General features: G+C 35.0%; 1 protein-coding gene across 1 annotated transcript in view; it reads left to right on the top strand.

The window, feature by feature from the left end:
* LOC140742989 (neurexin 1) overlaps positions 1-25,440 on the top strand; it is a 170,478-nt gene that overhangs the window by 18,809 nt on the left and 126,229 nt on the right. Inside the window, exons 2-3 of the mRNA XM_073074114.1 lie at positions 5,863-6,256; positions 11,179-11,312. Coding sequence (XP_072930215.1) covers positions 5,909-6,256; positions 11,179-11,312 — 482 coding nt within the window. The 5' untranslated portion in view covers positions 5,863-5,908. The remainder of the gene's footprint in view (positions 1-5,862; positions 6,257-11,178; positions 11,313-25,440) is intronic.

Below are 25,440 nucleotides of genomic sequence, written 5' to 3' on the forward strand. Positions count from 1 at the left end.
ACCTGAAGGCTCCAAGTGTCAATATTGTAAGCGTTCGGAAATGAAATTTTGTTCTTGTATGTTATGTGATGTAATAACGTCGGCGATACGTTTGGAAATTATACGTGGAAGTTACAATGATGGTAATAACTTCTGAGTTTGTAGATATTTGTTTATTTTGCAGAATATTATGGTAAAATAAATGTATGATTGTATAAATGTGTAAGTATTTACGGTACTATTAAAACATTAATTGTGATTTTATAAATGTCTATGTTCGTAAAAATTTTTGGACTTACACGAGACATTCCAAGTTTCCGACTTAATCTTATGGAACAGCAAAGCGTCACTGGATAACCTATTGCACATTGACTGTGATTATCTCGTTTGCTACTTCGATACAATCTAATTATGGATTCTACGTTTTCATTAGCGTTCTATCTGTAAACTCATTTTAAAAGCTAAAAAACACTAGACAGACGTGTATAAAATTTTATACGCAAACCTTTCGTAATATATCGGATTCGATCAGTATATATCGCACCCTTTATGTTTCGAACGGGTGCTCCACGTGTATTGAATGCTGTAGACATCGATGTGTACAACTTATTTCCGGGCCATTGCCTCAACCTACACCCATAACTACAGTTCACCGCCCCGGACCAACAAAAATGGAGCGCGCTTATAATTTTACTTTGTTAGTTAGTTTTGGAGTTTAAAACTTAACGCTTTTGTCTACAATATTTTATATAGTAGACAAAAGACAAAATATAGGGCTTTATAATAAAAAATATTTTAGAACAATCGTGTGCCATATACTAACTTAATTTAATGCTCCAAAACATCATGGAGGCCATATCCCGACAGTTTTCTTATCGAATAAGTTTTAAGACAGTTAAAGGATTTGACTTAATCTACTAGGAATAACCTAGTCTTTTTGACAAATTGTAATTTTGATTGAAGCAGACTTGCTACCGTAAAGTACCGTAGTTTGTTTACGGAAGGTAAAAATTTAAAAAGCATGGATTTTAAAATTGAAATAACAAACACGCATCCCATCTGATCATCAGTGATCTCTGCTTAGTACTTAGAAACAAGTCTAATCATCACGCCCAGGTACAATTAAGAACCACAACTCTAAAACGACGATACTGTATCACACTACTGTTACAATGCAGACAGAATGGAACTATGAAAAAATGTAACTTTTTAAATAATACACCACATAAAATTACCGTACATTCAGCCATTTTTCACTCTCCGAGGCCATCCTTGGCACACATCCTAAAATGCTCTATATTTTATTCATACTCTATGGTATACTCGTACCAGTGTGGGAACGCTATCGTCCTGTCCGCGACATGTTTTGCGTCTATTCTTTATGGCATCCTACGGCCGCCATTTTGTTGGGCGCCTATAAATTTGATAGTGTAATCTTTTGTACCGGGGGAAAACTGGTCAGGTGTGAATAGTGAATTTTTTGACAAAGAATGTGTAAAATATAATGGCTTGGAAAGTTAGAGTTAGATGTTGCGTTTATTTTGTTTATGTATGAGTTATTAAACTTTATGAGTCAGATAGAAATAAAAAAAATCAGACTACTTAATAACGAATGTAATATTTAAACCTACGAATTATAATTATGATTTAGGTAAAAGGTTAAGTTTGGAGATTACGAATTACTAAATTACGAATTTGACGGAAAAATTGAGAAATTCATGTGATTTGCAAACACTAGAAACATTGAAAGAACAAGGCTTTTACTTTATGTATTTTTTTACATCATCTACGTCCTAGCTATTCTACGAAAAACATCTAAATCAACTGCCTATGATATACTCCTTGTGGGCGGGGGTGAGGGGAAGCTTTGTCAATAATGATAAAAATGTTGAACCAATTTCTTACAATTACCCAGTAACAATATTCCAGTGAAAAAGTAATTTATCAGTCTGAAATCTCATTTCAATCATTCCGCTCATTGATCAAATTTTATTACTGCTCTGATAGGGTATTTTTTCAAATAACATTTCAATCTAAATAGATTTATTACATCGGTGGGTTTATTAACTTATTGAAATAGTGATTCAAAATAATGGATTGTTAGTGTATTAATCGATTTTTCAGTTTAAAATTGTAGATTTGGCATGGCAATTAAATCCGGTAAAATTGAAAGACATTATTTAATTTAAAGAACTGGGGTTTGATGACTGGTAAAGCCCGTGTTAAACTGTTATTCCGCTCTGAATATAGAAATGATGCGTCGCCATAGCAAATTGTACTACACCTGCTCGCAACAACTTCAGAGCGGACTAGCAGTTTGGCGCGGACTATACTATTCTTTTCGGTTAAAAATATGTAGTGTCCTTTACGTGAGATTTAATTTTACCAAACATACATATTGTAAGTAAATTTCCGTTAATAAAAACAAGTTCTGAAATGATGTACCTACTTAACTTTTATATACCTACTTCTTAGTATTGGGTATGTAGTTATTGAGAATTGTTTAAATATAAAAACTCGCACATGTTTTTTACTTATACATATATAAAATTCACGCTAATTTTTTAGAAGCTAAACAATTTAGAAAGGTCATGTAAGCCTAAGCCTAATTATTCTCAGTGCTTAAGTTGGAATACTGTGGTAATATTACTATAAGCTGTTACTTAGTTCGTCCTTAGTAGTGTATGCGAAAGTAGAATATTATTTATTTATCGTGGGTTATACAAAAGTTGGAATAAATGTAGAAACGCTTTAACAACAAGAATTACTATAAAAAACCTATGTGGTTAAAATATTGCCTTTGTTACTCCCACAATTTAGACAAACCCAACGACACTTTATTTGGGCCATTTGGGTTAAAGGGTAACAACAATACGAACAACGATACACATACGAGTACATATCCCTGAAAGACATTACCTTCGGCAGTCGGGTAAAAATAACAAATCGTTCGCATTTTTTTCTTACTTGAAGTTTGTAAGTTTCGAATCATGTTCGCATCGAGACAGTAAACGAGATTAATCTCTTTGAAAGACAGGAGAATTCCGAATCAGAACCGTTGAAAAAACCGATAAGAAACGTTAAAATCAGCGAGAAGGGGCGATAATCGGTAGAACCGGTGAAAATAGAAAACTCACTGGACCTCTGCCAACTGCCGTGTCGAGAGCTGCACTGTTTGGAAACTGAGCGCTTCATTGTCGTGGACCTGAATTTTGAGTAGGTGCGGCAGATTTGAAAGTATATTTAAGATAGGAGGTTTTAAAGGAATTCGTTGATGTATCTTTTTGCAGAATAGTGGTGCTGTTTTGATTTGGATCATGAAAAGTTCTACGGTTACATAATTTGTCGTATACTTACTCACCATTTTTAAATAACCTGTACATAAATCGAGGAATCGAGTTCCAACAATATTATGATATAATATACACTTTACATAATATACGAATACATTAAATGAAATGTCCTTTATTTTAAAACAATTACTGCATTTTTATGGTCGTGCTATTTTTTTCATAAAATATTTTTGTCTGTAAAATGATGTGGGTGGGTGATTTTAGGACTAGCCCGAGATATCCTGCAAAAATTAAACAGGTGAAGCGATATTACTTACATAAAACCTTAAAATATGAATTTAGAGCTTATGTATAAAATTTCAAAATCGCGAAAAAAATCATCAAACAACGACGAAAAAGTTATTGCACGCCACATGTTGTTGAACTAATAGTATCAAGAAATATTTTTGAAGTAAAAGTTTATGACAGTTTATTTTGAAATTAACACGGAAACTAATATACATTCGAATTGAGGACGGGTTATTGAAAATTTAGTTGAGAAGTTTGGGGGCTTCTGTAAATAGTTTACAGTTGAATAAAGTTTCTTCCGGGGCCTTTGACAGAACATATGAGGGGTCTAATTTTAAACTTTGGCGGTATTATTGCCACCACAAAATAAACTCCGAATGTAACTTATGTTTTATACAAACATCAGTGTTTTTATAATCAGGTTAAAGATAGAGCATAATCCACACATCTGGATTTTTTTATTACTGAAATTATGATATTCCTTTTTTTAATTACTTTGCGATAGATGTGAGGCTACATTATCATAACCATAGACTTTTCGATGTAGACCCATACATCTATGTGTAAACCAAATAATAAAAAAAAAACTTTTTAGAACTTTGTAAGAACTGTTAAGATTAAGGATACTACCTTAACATTGTTTTGTGTACCATTAAAACGCGTATCAATCTACTTATAAGATTATTATTATTTACTGACAGAAGTTTTGGGTCCAATGTCCATACTTAATGCGAGGATTTAACATCTGGGTACCAGAATGCCCTTAACTACGAGTATGTTAGAAATGATAACTTTTGACGTAATCTAAATTCGGTAACGACGCTAAATTGACGAAGTCAAAAGATTTTTTAATAAGCGGAGCTACGTTAAAACGGAGCTCACTATATATATATAAATATTTATTTGGGGAACCCGTTGAAATAGGTTGCCACTTTGTGTTATTACTCCAGCGACAGTCCAATTCATATTTAAGTACTTAAGCTTACAATCTAGTTAACAAACAAGAGAGAAAGGGGAGTTTTCGAAAATTTAGTTCCGTATTTCGGAGCTTCCGCAAATATTATACTGTTGGGAAGTTTCATCCAGAGCCTTTGACGGAATGCACGTACGAGGACGTCGAGTTTAACTTTCCAAATTGTGACTGGAAAATGCTTGTGAAAATGTGACTTAACCATTGAAAGGATTTTGATTGTCATTTTTGTGAGGTCGTATTGTGGGTTGCCTTTGGATGTTTAAGGGAACTGATTTCTATCACTTTCAAATATGGTTAACGGTGTTTTAAATTGCTGATGTTTTTTTTTTATTTTAGCGGTATTCCACTTAACGATCGTGACGATCTCCGTTATATTGTTATACAAAAAAAAGTGACCTAGCGACAATTCGGTTATCAAGTGGCACTTATAAACTGAATTGTAACAAAGTTACTTGATGAATATGATCTGATAGTGCTGATACGCTATCAGCGTCCTAAGTTCACATGAGTACAACTAAAATACTGAGCAAAATAATGCCGGTTTATTAAAAATAAGTTTAAAATAACTACAATGTTATAGTGACGCAATGTCAGCATGATACCGGAGCTTTCTTTGTTTGTACAAATTCAAGGTTTTGAAAACCTTTGTATAAATTCAGATTACCCACTGAAAACGAGAACAAAAGTATTAAAATATATCTATGGTTCATATATTTTACTCGTCTGTCCTACTTTCATCTTCGGCATCTAGTCTTTGTGCCGTTCGGTGCACCTGCACTGGATGTCGGGAAACATTTATTTCTCTTACACGGCAATCTTGGCAGCCGGAGGTATGACTTAAAAAGAACTGTTCTTTTCAATTGTTCAGCCCACTTCATTCGTTTTTTTTGCATACCTGCCAACTACGCTTGGCTGTGTGCAAATGACCAATGTTTTAACGGATGTTAGAAGATTTTTCTTCAATAATAGATACGCGCTGTCAATTGACATTGGCGCGCTTTTGTAACTTATTTTTTAATAGTTTTTTTATGACTTTGGATTCCTTAATATTTTTTATTTACTTTATAGTCTACGATTATTTTATTATACCTAAGTAAAATTAAATACATATTTCGGCTATCTGATTATATGATTCTTATAAAGATATCCTATAGAAGGATATTTTATGTATTAGAACAAAATAAAATTTAATATATTGTCTTGTATATTATTTTAATTACCGTTTCGTAATTAAAATGTCTACATTTTTACAATAACTTTTTATTACTTAATACCACCTTTCTATTATTTACCAGGGATGAAAAAAAATAACATTCGTCTTTGTTACAGGCACCCAAGAAATGAAACGGAAACGGTGTAGTTCGTCGGGCGTCGCATGACGTGTTCTCCGGCCATGTCCTACGACGTGAGAACGATGCGCTACCTACTCTTCTGTCTCCTGTCCCTCTCCTTCAACAGGAATCTCGCGTTCGTCCTCGACAAGCAGAACCCGTACTCACAATTTCGAAAATGGAACGCCGGGTTGAATGGAACCCTCGAACTAGAATTTAAAACTGACCAACCTAATGGTTTGCTCTTGTATACCGATGACGGTGGTACATATGATTTCTTCGAGCTGAAGCTCGTGAATGGAGGGCTGCGGTTGAGGTACAATTTGGGCGGCGGCGCGCAGATTATAACGGTTGGAAGCAATCTCAATGATGGACACTGGCACAAAGTGCAGGTGAGTTGGTTGTCTTGTTTTTGTTTTGGTGAACCTAGAGTATATTGTACGTTACACAAATTACCATAAAAAGAAAAAATACAACGTGCTTATAAAGAAGTAAGTACTACAGTGTTTCAATTTTGTCTGAATAACTAATAGTGATGTATTGATTTATGAGACATTCGAGGTATAAAAAATATTTTGAAATAGAACTATTAAACATCGTGCTGTTCGGAGTACAAACATAGATTTCGTATTTTTTTCTGTATTTTTTGTAAAGAAACCAGCTTCAACATTTGGCTTGACAGGCTATATACTTTTTTAGGCTTACGCCAGATGACAAGTTCAAAACTTGTTAAATAAGTCGTAAGTTTATAAGAAAGTGGTAAAACAGCCCTTATCATAAAATATTATCTCACACAACCCTATTACAAAAGATTTTTATCACGCTTGTTCCTAAGTCGGGAAGAGCCAAATAATGTAGACGTACTTCATAAAAAGTAATAAGGGTAGTGTTTTATCTTTACATTATTATCTTTACGTGAAGTATTTAGATACCAAGCGATTAGGATCCTTTGAAAGAAAATTATTAGGATTTCCATAATACGCGTATCCATATATTGCGTAAACAATAATTTGAAGGTAGTAGAACCCTTTGTGGTTCGATTCCGGCGGCACCACCGTCACACCTATTTCTGCCTCATAACACCAGCGTTCAATGCTGGTGTGTTCTGGTTTGAAGGGGAGATATACTTTTTCGAGGCATTTGTATTTTAAAAACAAGTTCTAATGACAACAGTCGAGCAACATTGTGTTCTGGTTTGAAGCTTGTAGTTAAGGAAAATAGAGAGATACTTACACAAAGCATTCTAATTTAGTCCTCGGCGGGTCACGGGCAGCAACGCATCTTTGGACAGTAAATATAGAGATGCTTTTCAATTTAAGATGTGATTATTTAATAGTTAGGTCAATGACCACTTATCATCTTCACTACACGTTTGCTACTTAAATTTTCAAAAAAAAAATATGTAAAAATCTCAATCGAAGTTTGAACGATGTTAAAAGATTGAACAATGTTATGTAAATAATAGTTGTACGTATGTATTGTATATGTGTTGTGTGTATGTGTAGTTGACTACGACAAATTCCTGTAACGTACAGATTCTAATCATACGACGTTGAGGTTCCAGCTTGCGGTGACAATGCCGGAAACGCCGTGGATTGGTATTCGCTCGTGACAGTATCTGAGATATTGATGTCTCTCTGTTTATATATCAATACAAAGATAATTCTAAGCATGGATAGCCTTGTTATATGATCCATATCTATTGACTTGGCTGACTTTAGGTGTAGAGCAATTATGAAGAAACTTATTGGGCACTATAATAATTTAGTACTGGTAACTTTCTCAGAATGCAATGACGTTAAGTTCAAAATACATAATATAGAGTTGTGAACACTGTCCTATTATTGTAAAGTATCTGTGTTTTTGTAACGCTCGATTTGTAATATTTACCGGTATCGAGGAATCGTTTACAGATGCATTATGAACAATTTTTTTTGGGAAAAGTTTTAATTCCTGTAAAACAACTGCGATACAAATCTCACCAAATGAGACAAAGACAGAGACAAAGTTTTCACAAAAAAGTATTTTTTGTATAAAGTCTTTGCATATACATATTTGGGGAAGTAACCACAATCAAAACGTAAGAATTGACAACATTGATAAAGCGTGTGTTACATTACATAGTTTACATTACATCTGATAAATACACAATGCACAATGTTACGTCTGATCGAATTACTTGGCGCAGTACTCGAGCGGAATAGACGGCTTAGCAGCTTATAGTCGATTCATTGTAGCCGCTTAGCTTAGCTAATATTGATGGCGGATGCAGATCACGGTATCAAGATGCAATGCCAATAAAGACGGTACGGAACATAAACAAGTGTAACAACTCTTGTTAGATATCGGTTTCAAATTTCCAAATCCGAATACAGCCGACAGCTTTTTCTAAAGTTTCGTTTGTAATATTTACGGCCTACAACTATGAAAATATTCATTTCTTTGTCAAAAATATTTGGAGTCACAATAAATTAAAAGTATAGATGTGGTAAAATTCCCCAATGAAAATAAATATTTTTAATCGTAGTGAACTAAATTTTGCAATAAAAAATATAATTTATTTTTCATATATTAGTTTTCCATACTTTATATACTATATTCTTTAGAGGAATTAGACAAATTGACAGTCACTGAAAGTATAAATAAGTATTCTGGATCATCAAATTTGGATGGAAACGAAGCAAGTAAATGTTACGGAAACAATAAGGTTAAATTATACTCCTATTAAAGTAGATATAATTTACTTGCCATTACGTAAAAGAGTACGAAACGTATTATCTTTGTAGATAGAATAAATTACGGCTTACTTAGATTCTTTTCCTTTTAAAAATATCATTATCATTATTTTCTCTTCCAGACTGATAACTCTTAGTATCGTAATATTTAATGGAATAATAATGTTTTATGGTTGGTTTAGTATATATTATGTAGAACCCTAATATTTTAATACATAATGTTATATTTACTTTCATTAAAGTGTTAGAGTTGTGGAGGTTTACTGGAGATTTCCGACAAGATTTAGAGATTACTATTGAACTTTTACAACAATTCAATGAAAGATGGTTCTGGAAAATTATATTTTTACTTTGCCGCGTTAGGGAAGAGATCCATTGTATACAACTGTATGATCTTCTTTTGCTACGGCATGCGTCTGACACATTTGATCTGTTGAAATAAACGCACCATAAAACGTACCGCCCGGAACAAACTACCCCCGGCACGTTACGCCTTAGACGCCAAAAACCTTGTAAACAAAGTTATCGATTCTGATTACTACGTTTTTTTTATAATATAGGAGTAGCAGACGAGCATGCAGTCCACCTGACGGTAAGTGGCTGCTGCAGCTGGACATCTGTAATCAACCCCAGATAGCATTAGATATTCCTACCTGAGGTCGGCCACAGATGCGCCGCTACTCCTAAGGACTAAGTTGAAATGCCTCGGAAAAGTTTGTCTCCCTAACCACACCCTTCAAACCAGAATATGGCAGCGCTTAACACTTTTATAGGGCAGAAATAGGCGTGTAGGCAGAATACTACTTTTCACTATTTCTATTGATTTGGTACAACGTCTTTGAGAGAGCTATGTCTATTAAAAACCATAGCTAATGTAACGCTACGAGATATGAATCGCAACGATGTAATCCATAGACGGATATATCCGAAGTATATCAATCTCAAAAATAGCATGTTGAAGTGGCAATGTGCCGACTATATCGTTCGGAGGACTGATAACAGAAGGGGAAGAAAGGTCATCCAGTGGCGATCTCGTTTAGGCAAAATGTGTTCAGGTCGCCCCCCAACCAGGTGGAACGACGAAGAAGACGGCGGAAAACCGCTGGATTCAAAGAGCACAGAATCGGCTTGAATGGCGCCAATTAGGGGACACTTAGGCTCAGCAGCATATATAAAAAAAATCTTAAAGGTATGTGAAGTCTACCAATACACACTTGGCCAGCGCGGTGGACTATGGCCTATATCCTTCTCATTCTGAGAGGAGACCCGTGCCCAGCAGTGGGACAGTAATGGGTTGATGATGAGGCCCAGCAGATCTTAAAAGGCCGATGGATGGATAGTAATACTGCCAAAGATGTACACAAATTATATCCAATGTTACGCTATACGTAATTAGTTAATTACTGTGACGTCACGCTAACGGCATTATCTGTCCGAGCATACATGCACGTGTTACGTTCATGCATATGTAGGCGTGCATATGCTTAAGACACAAGAGATGTATACCATGCCTTGTGTGGTTACATAATGTACCCGGCAAATTAGTGGATAATGCATAATATATGTAATTTGAATGTATATAGTGTATCACTGAAGATATTATTTACTAGCTAGACCTTGGCAAACTACGCTACTCTTAGTTTGATATAATCTGTGGACAAAGCTGTACAGGCTGATGTTTTTAAATGGGCGTGGATTGCAAATGTATAGGGAGTAAAGAAAATGCTGAAACGGATCTACTCGTATTTTGATGGAAAATTTTAAAATAATCAACCATGTGTGAGTTGAACATGCACACGGCGGGTTCCTTATCATCATGATTTTTTTAACGCTCTGTATTTTCGTAAAATAGTAATTTTTATTATATTCGACATTAATACAAATCATGGAAGTACACGCATAGTGAAAATAACTCCTAAAATAAATAAAAAACAAAACAGATGAACCAATCGAAAAATACCTGTTTCATGTTACCCCTTTTATGTTTTGTTAACGGACAGATATCGGAGGCTTATTAATAGGATTCGCCTTGTATCCTTTGGGTTCGGAAATCTAAAAAATAAATGTCGAAAATAGCGATACCTCATAAGTAAAAAAACATAAAATCCGTTACACTGTTTAGAAGGAGAAAAAATACGTAATACGTAAATACATGCAATGGAATTAATTTATAAACATTGTGTATAATAAATATGTAACGTATGTAGAGCAGTGATAGCCTAGTGGTAAACGCGGCCTCTCGATCGAGGGGTCCGAGGTTCAAATCCCAGGCACGCACCTCTGATTTTCAAATTTATGTGTGTATTAGAAATTAATTATCACTTGCTTAAACGGTGAAGGAAAACATCGTGAGGAAACCTGCATATCTGAGAGATTTAAAAAAAAAAATCTTACAGGTATGTGAAGTCTACCAATACGCACTTGGCCAGCGCGGTGGACTATGGCCTAATCCTTCTCATTCTGAGAGGAGACTCGTGCCCAGCAGTGGGACAGTAATGGGTTGATGATGATGATGATGATGATGATGAAATATGTAACATTTTATATAAATAACGTTATTTTTTTCTTTATTTCACCAGGTTGCCAGAAGAGACGAGCACACGTCACTCGCGGTGGACGGCGTGGCGCAGAGCAAAACATCCCGCGGGAAGGAGTTCGTCTTCGGGAAGTTCTCCACCAACTCCGACGTGTTCGTCGGCGGGATACCACCTTCGTGAGTTCCATTTATTGTTTATATCGTTTGTCAATTTGTAGTGTCCCACCGAAGGACGATTTCTGACCGATGCCGAAGCCGATCGATCCCAATGGACGAAGTTGAAGGTATATCCGAAGGTGTGTTTTTTAGTCTGAAGTGTTAAATTTGCTTCCATCGGACACTACAAATTTGGCCAAAACTAAAATTTTAGCCGAAGGGGTTTTTTTTGGCCGAAGGTGGCCCAAGCCGCAATTTCGGTCGGACTCTAACAATTTGATGTTTTAATTTTTTTGAGTATAACGTGATATTTTGAAATTGACTATTCTAATGTTGTAATTGCAAATGTTCGTTAATTCATTTGTTTTAATTAAACATGCTTTGTACAGTACAATACAATTTGTAATACATTTATTCGTTTCTAAAAAAATACCATTCCAATGTCAGTATTCGTCAGTGCGATACCTACCTAAATATACGAAAGTTCCATGCATTTTTTATGTTACATCCATACATATGCTTTTATTAGCTACAATTAAATTACAAACTTGGATCTTTTCGAACTCCGTATCTTGGTGGAATAGGTATGCTTGTACGCATTATTACTTTATAGTTCAATAGTTAGTAACTTAAATTAACCATTGACGACATAAACGTCGATTTTATATATGTTTCTATTCAACTCTAGACATTATCATATTCTAAAAAACGCCTATGTATGTCCCTCATGGAAGTTGTACATAAAATATGTATTTGCAAATGGCGCCGGCAGTCAGTATTACAAACGTACTTAAAAAGACAGAAAAAATGTGCACGAACCATAAAAATCGGACCGTAAAATGAGCATAAAATTCCATTCAGAATATTTGTATGTAACATGTTTTGACATTTAGGTATTTTATTTTTACTGAATTTCACCGTACGCCATATGTTGTGTATTTTAAATGTCGTTAAAAGTCAACGTTTATTTTTAGTCCAGTTAAATGATATTGCTGTAAAATGCTACATTGATATTTGCTGTAAAATGTAATACGAAAGTTCACAGCTACTTCTATTTGGGTCTTATAACAATTTGTTAAACGCTGTTGTGATCTGGGTTATAAAGGTTTTTTTTTTATAATATAGGAGTAGCAGACGAGCGTACAGTCCACCTGATGGTAAGTGGCTACTGCTGCCCATGGACATCTGTAATCAACCCTAGATAGGATTAGATATTCCCATCTGAGGTCAGCCACAGATGCGCCGCTACCCCTGAGGACTAAGCTGGAACGCCTCGGAAAATTCTGTCTCCCTTACCACACCCTTCAAACCGGAACACAGCAGCGCCTAACACTGCTGTTATTAGGTAGAAATAGGTGTGGCGATGGTGCCGCCGGAGTCGAACCACAAAAGGTTCTACCACCTTCAAAAAAGTAAGTAGGCGTAAGTGTGGTAATGCTGGTTATCCAATTCTCTTTAGGATAGGTTAAACCGCAGCTGACATTGACTACTCACCATGGCAAGCTACGTTTCTCACCACGAGTTAAACGTGTTCCAAGAATGCCGTTATTACCAATCAACCCTTTTAACAAAATCTTACTAAATGTACAAATTTTACCATCATTAGTAGGAAAAAAATATCAAATGTTGATCTTCCCTATTCCCAATGAAAAGATTGATTTTTAATAAGGAGCGTAAATGATATTGCTCGACAGAAGAGAGGACATTTGAATTATAACTTAATTATTTGGAGCCACGCCATTCAGGGCTCAGGGTACATTTGACCTATTTCCTTCATCTTTGACATTACTAATGCCCTAGAACTCCAGAGGGTTAAAGGAATCGATGTGTTAAATGAACAGTTGAGAGTTACCGCTTCACCGGCGTGAAACGATCCGAATGAACTCTATTAATCATCCGACTATCTATCAGTTCTTAGAAGCCCACGCTCAGCATAGACCTGTCAAGGACGTAATTATGGAGGTAGACTTTTCATGTTGGTGATGCAGTTGATAAATAAGGAAGATTCAGAAGTCACTGCTACTCCTGCATTTAATTTATTAAACGCATTTTTATTTTATTTCTTCGTAAGATTGAAGCAGCAAATAAAAAGGTGGTAAATGTTCACTGCCGCCCATGGAAATCTGTAATCAACTCTATATAGAAAGGTTCTATAAGAAACCGATCACAAATTCGTCGCCATTCCTAAGGACTAAGATTCCTGAGAACACACCTTCCCACCGAAATGCAAAAACACATGCGAGAAAACACTACTACTGTAAATCTAAAAGTCGTATGTGTTGGTAATGTACATTACCGTCATATATTACTAGGAATCGCGGCCGTAAGCTTGTCATAACTAAAGCTACATATCCAAAAGACATTACAATAACAGTTATTAATTAAGACTACTCGGTCCTCATTCGAGCAATTTGTGTCAAAGATGTTTGGGTACAGTTATTGGGAATATCGGGAACCCTTATCGACGTTTAGTGCTTAAGGATGGTACTGTTAGGATCTATATATATGTAGTCAGAGTACGTGGCAGATAAAATTGCGATTACAGAACTCAGTACGCATTGAACTGCTATACTTATGAGAAGCTTATAACAATATGAGCATGCCGTCTAATATTTTAGTATTGGAATTAAACTTGGGAAAAGCGGGAAAAGTATTATATTTAAGAAGGCAAAGTTAGAAAATATATATACTTGAAATTTTGCTTATGATATTTAAAAATAAGTTTTTTATATCAAGAATGAGAAAAGACCATAAAAAATGAGAAATAAAATTTTATTTTTACCCATTTGCGGAGGGTAAATTCATCATTTATTTCTGAATATTAACAATTCTGAATTCCGTAAAAACATAATCCTTATTTACTTTTTCTACGCTTTGTCCCTTTTCACAAAGATATCTGATATACGAAAACAAGGAATTATTCCTGTTTGCTTAAGTGGGATTATTTGTAATACTAGAAAGTAAAGGGGAGGGCTAATTCTTTGTAAACAAGGATTTAGTTTCTAAGTGAAACATGACCCTTATTTTTTCTTTAACAAGTTATCTGATAGGTAATTGGGTCGTTGTAATCTTCCCTTTGTTGTCCTATTGCTGATTATGGGTCTCGTTCTCTCGTTTCGAAAGGGAAAAGGACTCAGTTCGGAAGTTACATATGAGATATATGAGACAAGCATGTAAGTTCACAGAAGGTAACGTACCTATGATCGGCTGTAGCAGTATTGGGCAATATGAAATCTAACTACTGATTACTAAATACGACTACATATAGTAACCAGTAATTACAACTACAAATTACAAAAAAGTAATCGTAAAAAGTAGTTAAACATTTTCATTATTAACTACTAATTGTAGTTGTAATCACGATTACATGATTACTTTTAATAACTACATATTTAAAATGAGGTTACAGATGTCCATGTGCGGCAGCAGGATTACTTACCATCAGGTGGATTACTTGCTTTTTCCATTGTATAAAACAAAATTTAATTAATGACTAACTTATACCTTTCTCTGAAAAAGCGCGATAATGACGAAGGTGTTGACAAAGCGATGAAGGTAATGGCTAAAATACACATACAAATAAATATTGTTACTAATGAAGTTCATATCTTCTAACTCACACTCACTCACTCACAAACAGCCATTGTCTAATCAATTATTCCTAATCTAGTGTATTGTGTCTCTGTACGTCTACAATTGATTAATCCAGAGACTTGTACCACAATATTCTTTAGGGACAGTAAATAATATTTTGCAAACTAAACCCAATCTCGGTTAGTTACATAAATATATTTGCCACAGCAACCTAATGAAGATATTGTTTGTTGTAGGGAGGCGAAAAACAATAGACTACCCCAAGCTTGTTTATTTAGACTAAAGATCTGATGTAATCATTACATAGGTCCTTGGACATAAAGGCGTATCGTTTAAGTTCAATATCACCCGTTATTATTAATCAATCTATCTGAATGTGTTCTATCTAAGATCGAAATTTGACAATGTCTAGTATGAAGATATCAAATGTTATTGGTAAGCAAAAAATAAAAAGATTGATTAACAATACTGTTATATTATTAATAAATTGTCAAATGTTGATTTTTAGTAAGCAACATTGGATAGGTCGATTATTAATAACGGGCGTATAACTGCAAAGCTCTGAGCTATAGTCAATTAGTCAATTAATATGAAGTTTCTTGCGCCGCTTCTTTAAAGCAAAACATCTCCAGTGTACATAAATATTTCTATGCATATTATTATGAGTCAAATTTGAAGAAATGATTTTGATTGAAGCTCCGGTGAACGTTATAGTAACTAGAGAGTTGTTATAAAAACAGAAACTCCACTACCTAAAAATATAGCCTGTCACCCCCACAATCAACCTGAACGATACCTCATTAATGTTAAAATCCGTCAAAATGTTTGGACTGCCAATAATGAGACTTATTACATACATAGTAAAAGAATAAAAGTCCGCAGTAAAAAGAAACTAACAATGTCTAATGCTTTTAGCTCTTATTTCCTTTCAAAGTCAATAAGCTATGAGCTGTTTGTGAACAAAAACAAAATGGTTTCCATTTTAAAGTCTATACCATTTCCAAATGAAAGTGAAAAAACATTCTATACTTTGTGCTAAAATAAGAAGTAAAAACTGAGCTTCTCTTTGTGACTTTTTAATACGGCTTACGTAACACTGAATAAAGTAACTGAAATAAAATAGACAGAATTAGGGATGTCAATCTGGGATCTATTAAAAAAATAATCTATGTTTTGCACCCAACGTATAATCGATATTTTAATCGATACTAAGCGATGATCGATCGAATGATGATTATATTCGATTTCTTGGCTTAATTACATAAGAAACAGCTACTATTTTCGTATTCATCTTATTTTTTATTTTTGTTTATCAATTTTCTGGACAGCTGGAAAGACGGGTTTCTGATAAATCTCCACTACAATAAAATAAATCGATTATTATCCTCCTCTCGTTCTCGATATTTTTGTGGATCGATTCTTTCGACTTCGACTTAAATCGTTTTAAAATAAATTTTCGGGAAGAACCACCATCCCTAGACACAATCCGTAGTGAAAGCAATGAAAGATTTATTACGAACAGTGACTTTGAAAGCACTCTTTGTAATTAGAAAACAATCAGAGAACAACGCTTTCTGGTTGTATTAACAGATAGGTCAGTTGTTTAATGGTCCGTCGATTGTCGTTGATGTGGAACTTTTTGATGATCCGGCTTGAGGGACCCAAATTGGTAGGAGTACTTTCATCAACTATTATCTACGAGCATAGATTAGTAAAGATTACTCACTCCTAACAAGAAAATGTACCCAGTTTTGAGAATTGAAATAGTTGCGTAAAAAAGTTTTGCCACGTCTCGGTGCTAAAATGTCCCTAAAATATTTGAAATAATTATTTATTTATTACGTGAATTACGTAATTATTACGTAAATTAGTTATTTATTCGTAAATTGACTCTAAAAATGTTTTTATTTGTCAAGAATTCAAAAAAAGAACTTACTAAAATAAGCCATTTGTGGCTTCATTCAATTTCAAGGTGGCGAAGTATCTTTACTAATCTATGTCTACGAGTTATCTATCAAAGTTTTGAAATGAATGAAATCATAAAATAAAGTATTACAACACAGACATGCTAAACGAGCATATATATAGATATGCAGTCCACCACATACGTAGTAGCTAAGTGGCCACTGCCACCCATGGACATCTGTAATTACCCTGGATAGCATGGATGTTCTATCTGAGGACAGATATCTGCGCTTCTGTCCTGAAGTGTTAGAGTATTTTTAATAATCCAGTTCGAAGGATATTTATCGCAAATAGTAGGAATATTTATAGTAAAGTATAAGTGATTTGTAAAAAATAATAGTATACGATGAATACACAAATACATACTTATACCAGTAATAAATTGTTGTTAGTACATCTGATTAATTGTACACTACAATCTAGAGAGCAGCTATCATTACTAACGGTATTTTGTTTTCCCATCACTTAAATCTTTAAAGGTTTCTATAGACATAAACTTGTGGCAATTATGCCATTACTGCTTCTGCAACTCGTAGTAATTGCCACGGATTCGCCACAATAATGTAATCAGAGCCGCCTCTAAAAAGCCCAGCAAGATTTATGTTGGACAGTATAATCGGATATGTTTATGTTTATGAGCGGAAGCGGGTATTAATAATTGTAAAAGTTCGGTATTCTTTATTTATTTTATAAAAGATACCCAATTCGTAATGCAATTCTACACAAGACGGGCGATTGACTGATGGCTTTAAATTGGCACAAATAATATGAATAATTTAAAAGGTTCGCTACAAAATGATTTTCTTTTTAGGTTATCATAAATGCACATTAGTTGTAATGTAATTGAACTTCTGCTGAATGTTCTTTTCTTTATTATCTATAGTTAGGTTTCACATCTTCTTTTTAATGAGTACAATTATTATTCATTCCTTTTAAAATTAATTATTTTTTAAAAATTCTAATTAGTGTATTCTTTACCGATGTCAGTATACTGGCACGTTGAAATCTTCTGCTTCGATAGAAATCTACCGTCTTGCAATCTGACCAATGACTAACAAGATTAAATAATAGCGATTAATCCGCTCGCCCGTACTAAGTACTCAACCTTAATTAATACAACTGCGTTAACCCTTCCGCTGGAGTGCCCTCCATTCTCGGATTAGAGTGGTTACATGGTCTCTTTTCGGTCGAAATCAGTACATTTATTTAATTGATACGATTCATTGTATATTTTTTCAGCGGATTGCTAATAAAATTCATGCTATTACTTTTTATCTGCGCTACACGCGTTTTATGATAATAGAATAGCTTAAAAGAGTTCTTTCAATACTTTTTATGTACTGAAAAAGTGTGTTTATCTTTTTATGTTATTTGGATCCCATTTATTTTAGGTACTTAGGTTGTTTAGGATATTATGCAATTACTTTTATGTACAGTTCAAATGTATTTGGTTTTTAAAAGGTATTTGTACATTTATTTTATGTGTATCATAGAAAATGAGTACCTGCGTATTGTACGAGTATATTACTTTTTTGTTAAATGAATAGTAGAAGTACCTATTTGTAAATTTCCTTTGGAATGTGGAAAACATAAGTATAATACTGATAGTATTTAAAGTAAGAATATAAGCATCCTTTAAATCTAGGTAGACAATTCACAATAATTCTAAGTATACTAAATTCTAGACAACGTCTAAATTTCCATAACGAAAACGGTAACAAAACATAAGCATACATACAAAAACCACAAACAAGGAGTTAATAAAATACTTGTAACGTTCGTCACGACCAGCCCTCATTGCCATTCCCTCGCGCGCCGCCGCTGGAGACGCATTAACCCTCCTCCGCGGGGCCTCCGTAAATCATCGGAGCGCTGCCGAACTTTACCTTGTTTCATTTTACCATGGGACCAATGTGAACCAAATTTTATTTATTTATTTATGCTCACAAAAATACAATACAAAAAAATAACAAAAAAATACAATCAACTTCTGTCTTTTTATATAATATAGATATAGCAGAGAAGCATGCAGTCCAACTAGTAGTAAGTGGCTACTGCCGCCCATGTACTTCTGTAATGAACCCCAGATAGGATCAGATATTTCTAGCGGAGGTCGGCCACAGATGCGCAGCTACTAAAACGCTAAGCTGGAGTGCTTCGGAAAAATATGTCTCCCTTACCACACCCTTTAAATCAGAACACAGCAGCGCTTAACACTGCTGTTAGTAGGCAAAAATAGATGTGGCCACTGGAGTCGAGCCACAACGGGATCTACCACCTTCAAAACACAATGGTTGTTATTAAGAAACAGAAGGTGGTGGAACCCCCTGTTTCTTACCTGTTGGCATTAGGTTTAAGGGCTGCTGTGTTTTGGTTTGAAGGGCGAGGTAAGGCAGATATTAATACGTGGCGTTTTAACGGAGTCCTCAGGAGAAGCGACCCATCTATGGCAGAATGTAAATGAAACTCTGATGAAATTCGAATGACGGCATTGACTACTTATCATTGGATGGTCTGCATGCTTGGTTGCTATCAAGTTAACCTTATTTCAATTTACATTTTTGGTAAAATTTAAAATATTTCTCTATTATCAAGCTGCAATTACAAAATTGCAATATCCCTAATGGAATAATTTATTTCCACACTGTTGTAATTTGCACCCAAAGTTATTTAATAACATGATAAGCAAAACACAGGTTGAACCATAATCGACAAACTTTTGTAATCAACGCAACTCCCGTAGCTTATTCGTAGCGTCTCGCTACGTCGTAGCACCGTAGATGGTATTTTGTTGCGTATGCTATACATAAGCCATTTAGGAAAGATTGAGCATAATATATTATATTTAGTGAATATCTATTTCTATTATAATATAATTTCTATTTCTATATAGAAATTGGGATATTTTCATCAATAGTGTAATAAATTTTAACAACTTTAAAGGTGGTAGAACCCTTTGTGGTTCGACTCCGGCGGCACCACCGCCACACCTATTTCTACCTAATAACAGCAGTGTTAGGCGCTGCTGTGTTCCGGTTTGAAGGGTGTGGTAAGGGAGACAGACTTTTCCGAGGAATTCCAGCTTAGTCCTCAGGGGTAGCAGCGCATCTGTGACTGACCTCAGATAGGAATATCTAATCCTATATGGAGTTGATTACAGATGTCCATGGGCGGCAGTAGCCACTTACCATCAGGTGGACTGCATGCTCGTCTGCTATTCTTATTATATAAAAAAAAAAAAAAAAGCAAAAAAAATGTTATTATAATTCGAGAATTTCAAATTTAAATTAATTTTTGGTCACAGTTACATAGGAAGTTGTTTTTTTTCTTATATTGTTATTGTATAATAATTTATTTCAAATATTATTCACTTCACTAATATTCTTTTCATCTACGAAATATTAGTATGAATTTTTCAAATATCACTTCACTTATACCATATTCTCCTCATCTCCGAAATGTTACCGTATATATTTCAAGGCTTTGGAATATTATCCGATCACGCCTACTGACCCGAGCGGTGCATTGTTGGTTATCATTGTCTGCACAACAATGAACGCGAATTGATAATTAACGAGGTTGGGGATGGAAATTAACAAAGCTGCTCTATATTTAGCCAAATTTAAAATAGAAGTGTATTTTGGATTTTTCTCCTTGAAATACCACGAATAAGCACCTTAATTTAGTGGGTTATTGATAATACTTTTAAAGGATAAGATTGTACAGCATTTTAGGTACGTTGTTATGTGTACATCTGTTATTAAAGTAAAATATTTCGTACACAAGCAATTCTTGTATATATATTTATATCAACGATCTCGGAAACGGTTCCATCTATTTTCTTGAAATTTTGTAATTAGGGGTATTTTCGGAGATGATAAATCGATCTAGCTAGGTTTTATTTTCAGAAAATGTCGTTTAAAAAAACATGCGGTCGAATTGAGAAACCTCCTCCCTTTTTGAAGTCGGTTAAAAACACCGAGCAAGGCTCGCTCATCCAGGTACTTTCATTCTTAAAAGAGGAATATGATTTAGTGTTCCGTAATGCTCGATACTAATCAATCAATCTAGTATTTTTACCTACCAAAGATTCGAAATTGTACAATGTCTACTATGAATGTATAGTCCAATATCGATATTATGTAGGCAAAAAATTAGGTGCATAACGACATGTTTCGAAGCACACAATTGAAAGTATATAAAAATAAAAGAAAATAAATTTAAAGTAACTAAACAAAATGTAAATCAATCAATTCAAATTCAAAGCACATAAAAATTTAGATGTATTCTTAAATTTATGGATTGTGTTATACTCATTAAATTAAAGACTAAAATAACACTTATAAAAGTACACGTCCCTGATTCTATTGAACGAATTTTATTGAAAGCGTTTAAAACTGTTACAAATAACACAATATTGTTACCAATACCCGAGCGATGCTTTGTTAATGTCCCACTGAGCTGCCGCTAATGGCCGGCCCTTTGTGGACAATGACGTCTCCCGTAAAAGATTTATTGACAAATTGATCGTCGCATGAATCATATTGTTGTCTGTATGTAGAAATGATAAATGTTTATTTTGTTTTCCATATATTATTTAGAGTTTTATGAAACTAAAGTCGCAAGTGAGCATGCAGATCGTCATCATCAGTAAACATCAAATAGTATTCACTTTTTCCATGAAGTGAGCTATAGATTAACGCAAGTTGTTAATAATGAATTTGTCTACCAAGGGTCGTTTTTTTTATAATATAGGAGTAGCAGACGACTATGCAGTCCACGTGATGGTAACTGGCTACTGTCGCCCATGGACATCCGTCATCAGGGGTATCTGGGTACGATACCCAGATACCCATGATGACTAAGCTGGAACGCCTCGTAAAAGTATGTCTCCCTTACCACGTTCTTCAAACCAGAACACAGCAGCGCTCAACTTTATACTATTTTATACTTTACGAAATTTCTATAATGTAAAATGTTGAAAGTATTTGTATCTTGTGTTATTCGTGCCTTACACCTTTCCATTTAGAAAATAGTAGCGCTTTTTTAAATAACGTTTTAATAAAAAAATAGGTACTTAAATTATTATATTTTAAAAGTATATCAGTTCAACACATCCACAAGGTTAAACACACATTAAGTTCATGCGGCGTTGTCCCTGTAGTTCCGGGACTAGAATAGGGCTACGGTATCCCCTGCCTGTCGTAAGAGGCGACTAAAAGGGGGCTTCCGGGGTTGCGGACGGCAAGAGTGGGAGCTCGAACCGCCCGGCCAGCAACCCCGGGATGGACGGCGGTATGTGTGGTCGCATACCGTCGTGAATACCAGATGGTGTGGTGAGTTTCAAGCTCACCTGGGCGGAGCCCGACGGGGCAACGCGCCAAGTGGACTCCGGTTGCGTTCCGTTGGAGATCCCGGAGTCCTCTACGCAGCGCCGAGGACGGCCACCGGGGGGGTTTTAGTGCGGTAAGAATCCCACATAACCCCGTGTCGCTCCCACGGCATAGGGTACCTTTTGAAGGTTTCCCCCTCGTCAAAAAAAAAAAAAAAAGTTCATGCGGCGTAAGGGCTGGGTTATTTGAAATTTAGTTGTAATATAGAAATACATCGTTGCCCCACATCATAATGTCTAAAAGACGTACAGAACAATAATGTGGGAACGTTTGTTATATCAAATGGGGTCTTGTTATGGCCCTTACAAATCATTGGGGTTCTCCACAAATCATACAGTAACAATTTACCCCACTTTATGGCAGGCTTATTATATTACTCGCTATATTTGAATGTATGTCAGGATCTTCGAATATTAACTTTATCAAATTGAAGTAAATTGCTAATTGTTATTAAAAATTATATTATATTATATTAAAATTATTGTTGTTGCATATATTTTAGGTTTATTGGAACGCATGAGGACGCAATATAATTTTTGGAAATAGAAAAATTTTGAAATCTCCTTCTATTACATTATATCAACCATTTTATACCGCTAAAGAAAATATTTTTGTCATATTTGATCCTAAATTCCAAAGTATACGTAAGGTAAATTAATATACACAGTGTACAAACAACTACAGATCAGACAACCGAGTATGTCAAACTCTACTAGTGTAGTACGAATGTACGTGTTAAGTTCAAAGCCTTTTTTTGTTTACGAGGGGTAAACTTTCCCGAGGGGGAAAGGTACCCGGTGCCGTGGGAGCAACACAGGTTTATGTGGGATTCTTACCGCACTAAAACCCCCCCGATTGCCGTCCTCAGCGTTGCCAAGAGGACTCCGGGATCTCCTACGGAACGCAACCGGAGTCCTCTGAACGCGTTGCCCCTTCGGGCTCCTCCTAGGTGAGCTTCAGGACTCACCACAGCGTCTGATATTTACGACGGTATGCGACCACACATAGCGCCGTCCTTCGCGAAGTTGCTTGCTGGACGGCTCGACCTCTCAATCTTGCCGCCCGCAACCCCGGAAGCCCCCTTTTAGTCGCCTCTTACGACAGGCAGGGGATACCGTAGCCCTATTCTAGTCCCGGGACTACAGGGACAAATTTAAAAAGTTCAAAGTTCTGGATTCGAATTTTGAAATATTTTGGAAAATATGTAAATAATCATTTGGATATATTTTACGGGAACTGAATCGTAACACAAAAAGTACGTCATTAAATATATAAATTATATTATAATCGTTAACTAACTTGCCTAACTTCCGACGATCATTAAGAACCGGCTCATTCTAAACCAATTTATTAAATCGCTTTTATTTAATAAATGTTTAAACTAGTTAACATAACGATTGCTTAAAACCATTTAGCTTGAGTTAAAAACAGCATTTTACAATTCAGCAAATCGCCTACCACTATTAGTGTAGACTTATGGGAGGATCGCGTGATCCCGAATTGCAGTTGCGAATAAATAGGCAAAAATATTCGCGCATTATGCTGCAGTCAAACTCATTTAATATTGTGAATTTAGGAAGTAGATTTGTATTTGTTTTTTATATTATGTTATACGGCTGAGACTATTAATGCTGTGTTAATGTTCCTAGTCGTAAGTAATAATCATTAGACCTGGGTATTGTGTGAAAAAATAATTAAATTTTAATTCAAAGTCAAATTAACTGTGTGTTTCTCTTATTAATGGAATTAGCAAATAAATTTGCTTCTTACTTGCTCATTGACGTCTATATGTTCTAAGTGAAGAACAAAAATTTAAATCCATATCAAGGCAACATCAATGTATGGCAGCCCATTAGAACGAATATATTTTTACCTTTGACATTCTATGTATGTAACAGTTTTTCAATCGTTATGAAATGATCACAAATATTTTTGGCAACAACTTTCGCCAAAATCTGAAGTAAACAGCCCATACAAAATTTTTAAGTTTGTTAGAAAACAGCAGGTATTTAAAGGTTAAGAGAGAGATTATTTTTTTCGTACCAAGTCGTGATAACCTGTATAACTTTAGTCATAATAAAATAGCTTATACAAACTTTTTTTAACATTCAACGACCTAGTGGAGCTGTTTCTAAAGTCTACACTAACGTGTGCTACAAATTTCATAACTCAGCCCACTAATTTCGCCGACATTTCTAAAACAAGCACAACCTTTGAATAAACGAAGCCCGAAATCTCATTAGAACAATGTCTCGTATAAGTTTCTCCCCCGGGACCTCTGGCAGTGCGTCTGGACGTAATAAATAAATTATGAGGACAGGTTACCTCTTTACTCGTGCCTAAATTAACTATTGTTCATTTCGTTGTAATTACGAATTTTGCAAGGTTTGAATATGTATGTGTTAGGTTTTAGTTATGAAGGGGATGGTGGTAGGTTAGAGAAATGGTTTACTGTTGTGATAGGTAACTCTGCTGTATTACCTCAATACTGTCCCACTATTTTTGTCTCAATAGTACGCTTAGTTCTTAACGCAGTCGCATAAGGACAACACAAGCAAGTGTTCTCAAAGCGCTATCTCCCACCAGTCACCATTAAAATAAGTGATAATGTTTTTTTTATTACGAACATAACTTCGAGAGATGTGAGGTAAATCTTCCTGTAAATTCAAATCCCGGGGTAACAGTTTAAGAGGCATTTAAGACACCAACGGTCTCTTATAAAATGTTTACGTTTCCCACATTTTGGTTAAGGGCATTCCTGCTCGGTGAATAAAAACCACCATAACTTGGTCTTATGTGCCCGAAATACAACATAACGCAAAACTCATAAATCTCTGGTTTTTATATAAAAAGTTACAGCATGGTTTCCAATTTTTATTTTATTTACTGGACACAAAATTACAGATACAGCCGCTCCCACTCAGTTCAAAATTACGAGCGTGGCGCGGTGCGAAATTTACAAACGTGTTGTGGGCCATTTTACTAAAATATATTTTGCGCTTCAAGCACTTTCTGATTATGTAAAATGGCCAGATGTGGGAAAATTGGGCGAATTGTAAAACGGACGTTGTTTCAAATTTTCCTGAAATTTATGTATGAACAAAAACGTAAAATCATACAAAAAGGTTGCTATATGTACGTTATATATGATACCATTTGTAGTGCAAGGTATATTCACATTATGTATGGTCATATGT

The sequence above is a fragment of the Epargyreus clarus genome, unplaced genomic scaffold (genome assembly GCF_041222505.1).
Source record: "Epargyreus clarus isolate Ecla_fem2 unplaced genomic scaffold, WU_Ecla_fem_2.2 ptg000006l, whole genome shotgun sequence".
Classification (NCBI taxonomy): domain Eukaryota; kingdom Metazoa; phylum Arthropoda; class Insecta; order Lepidoptera; family Hesperiidae; genus Epargyreus; species Epargyreus clarus.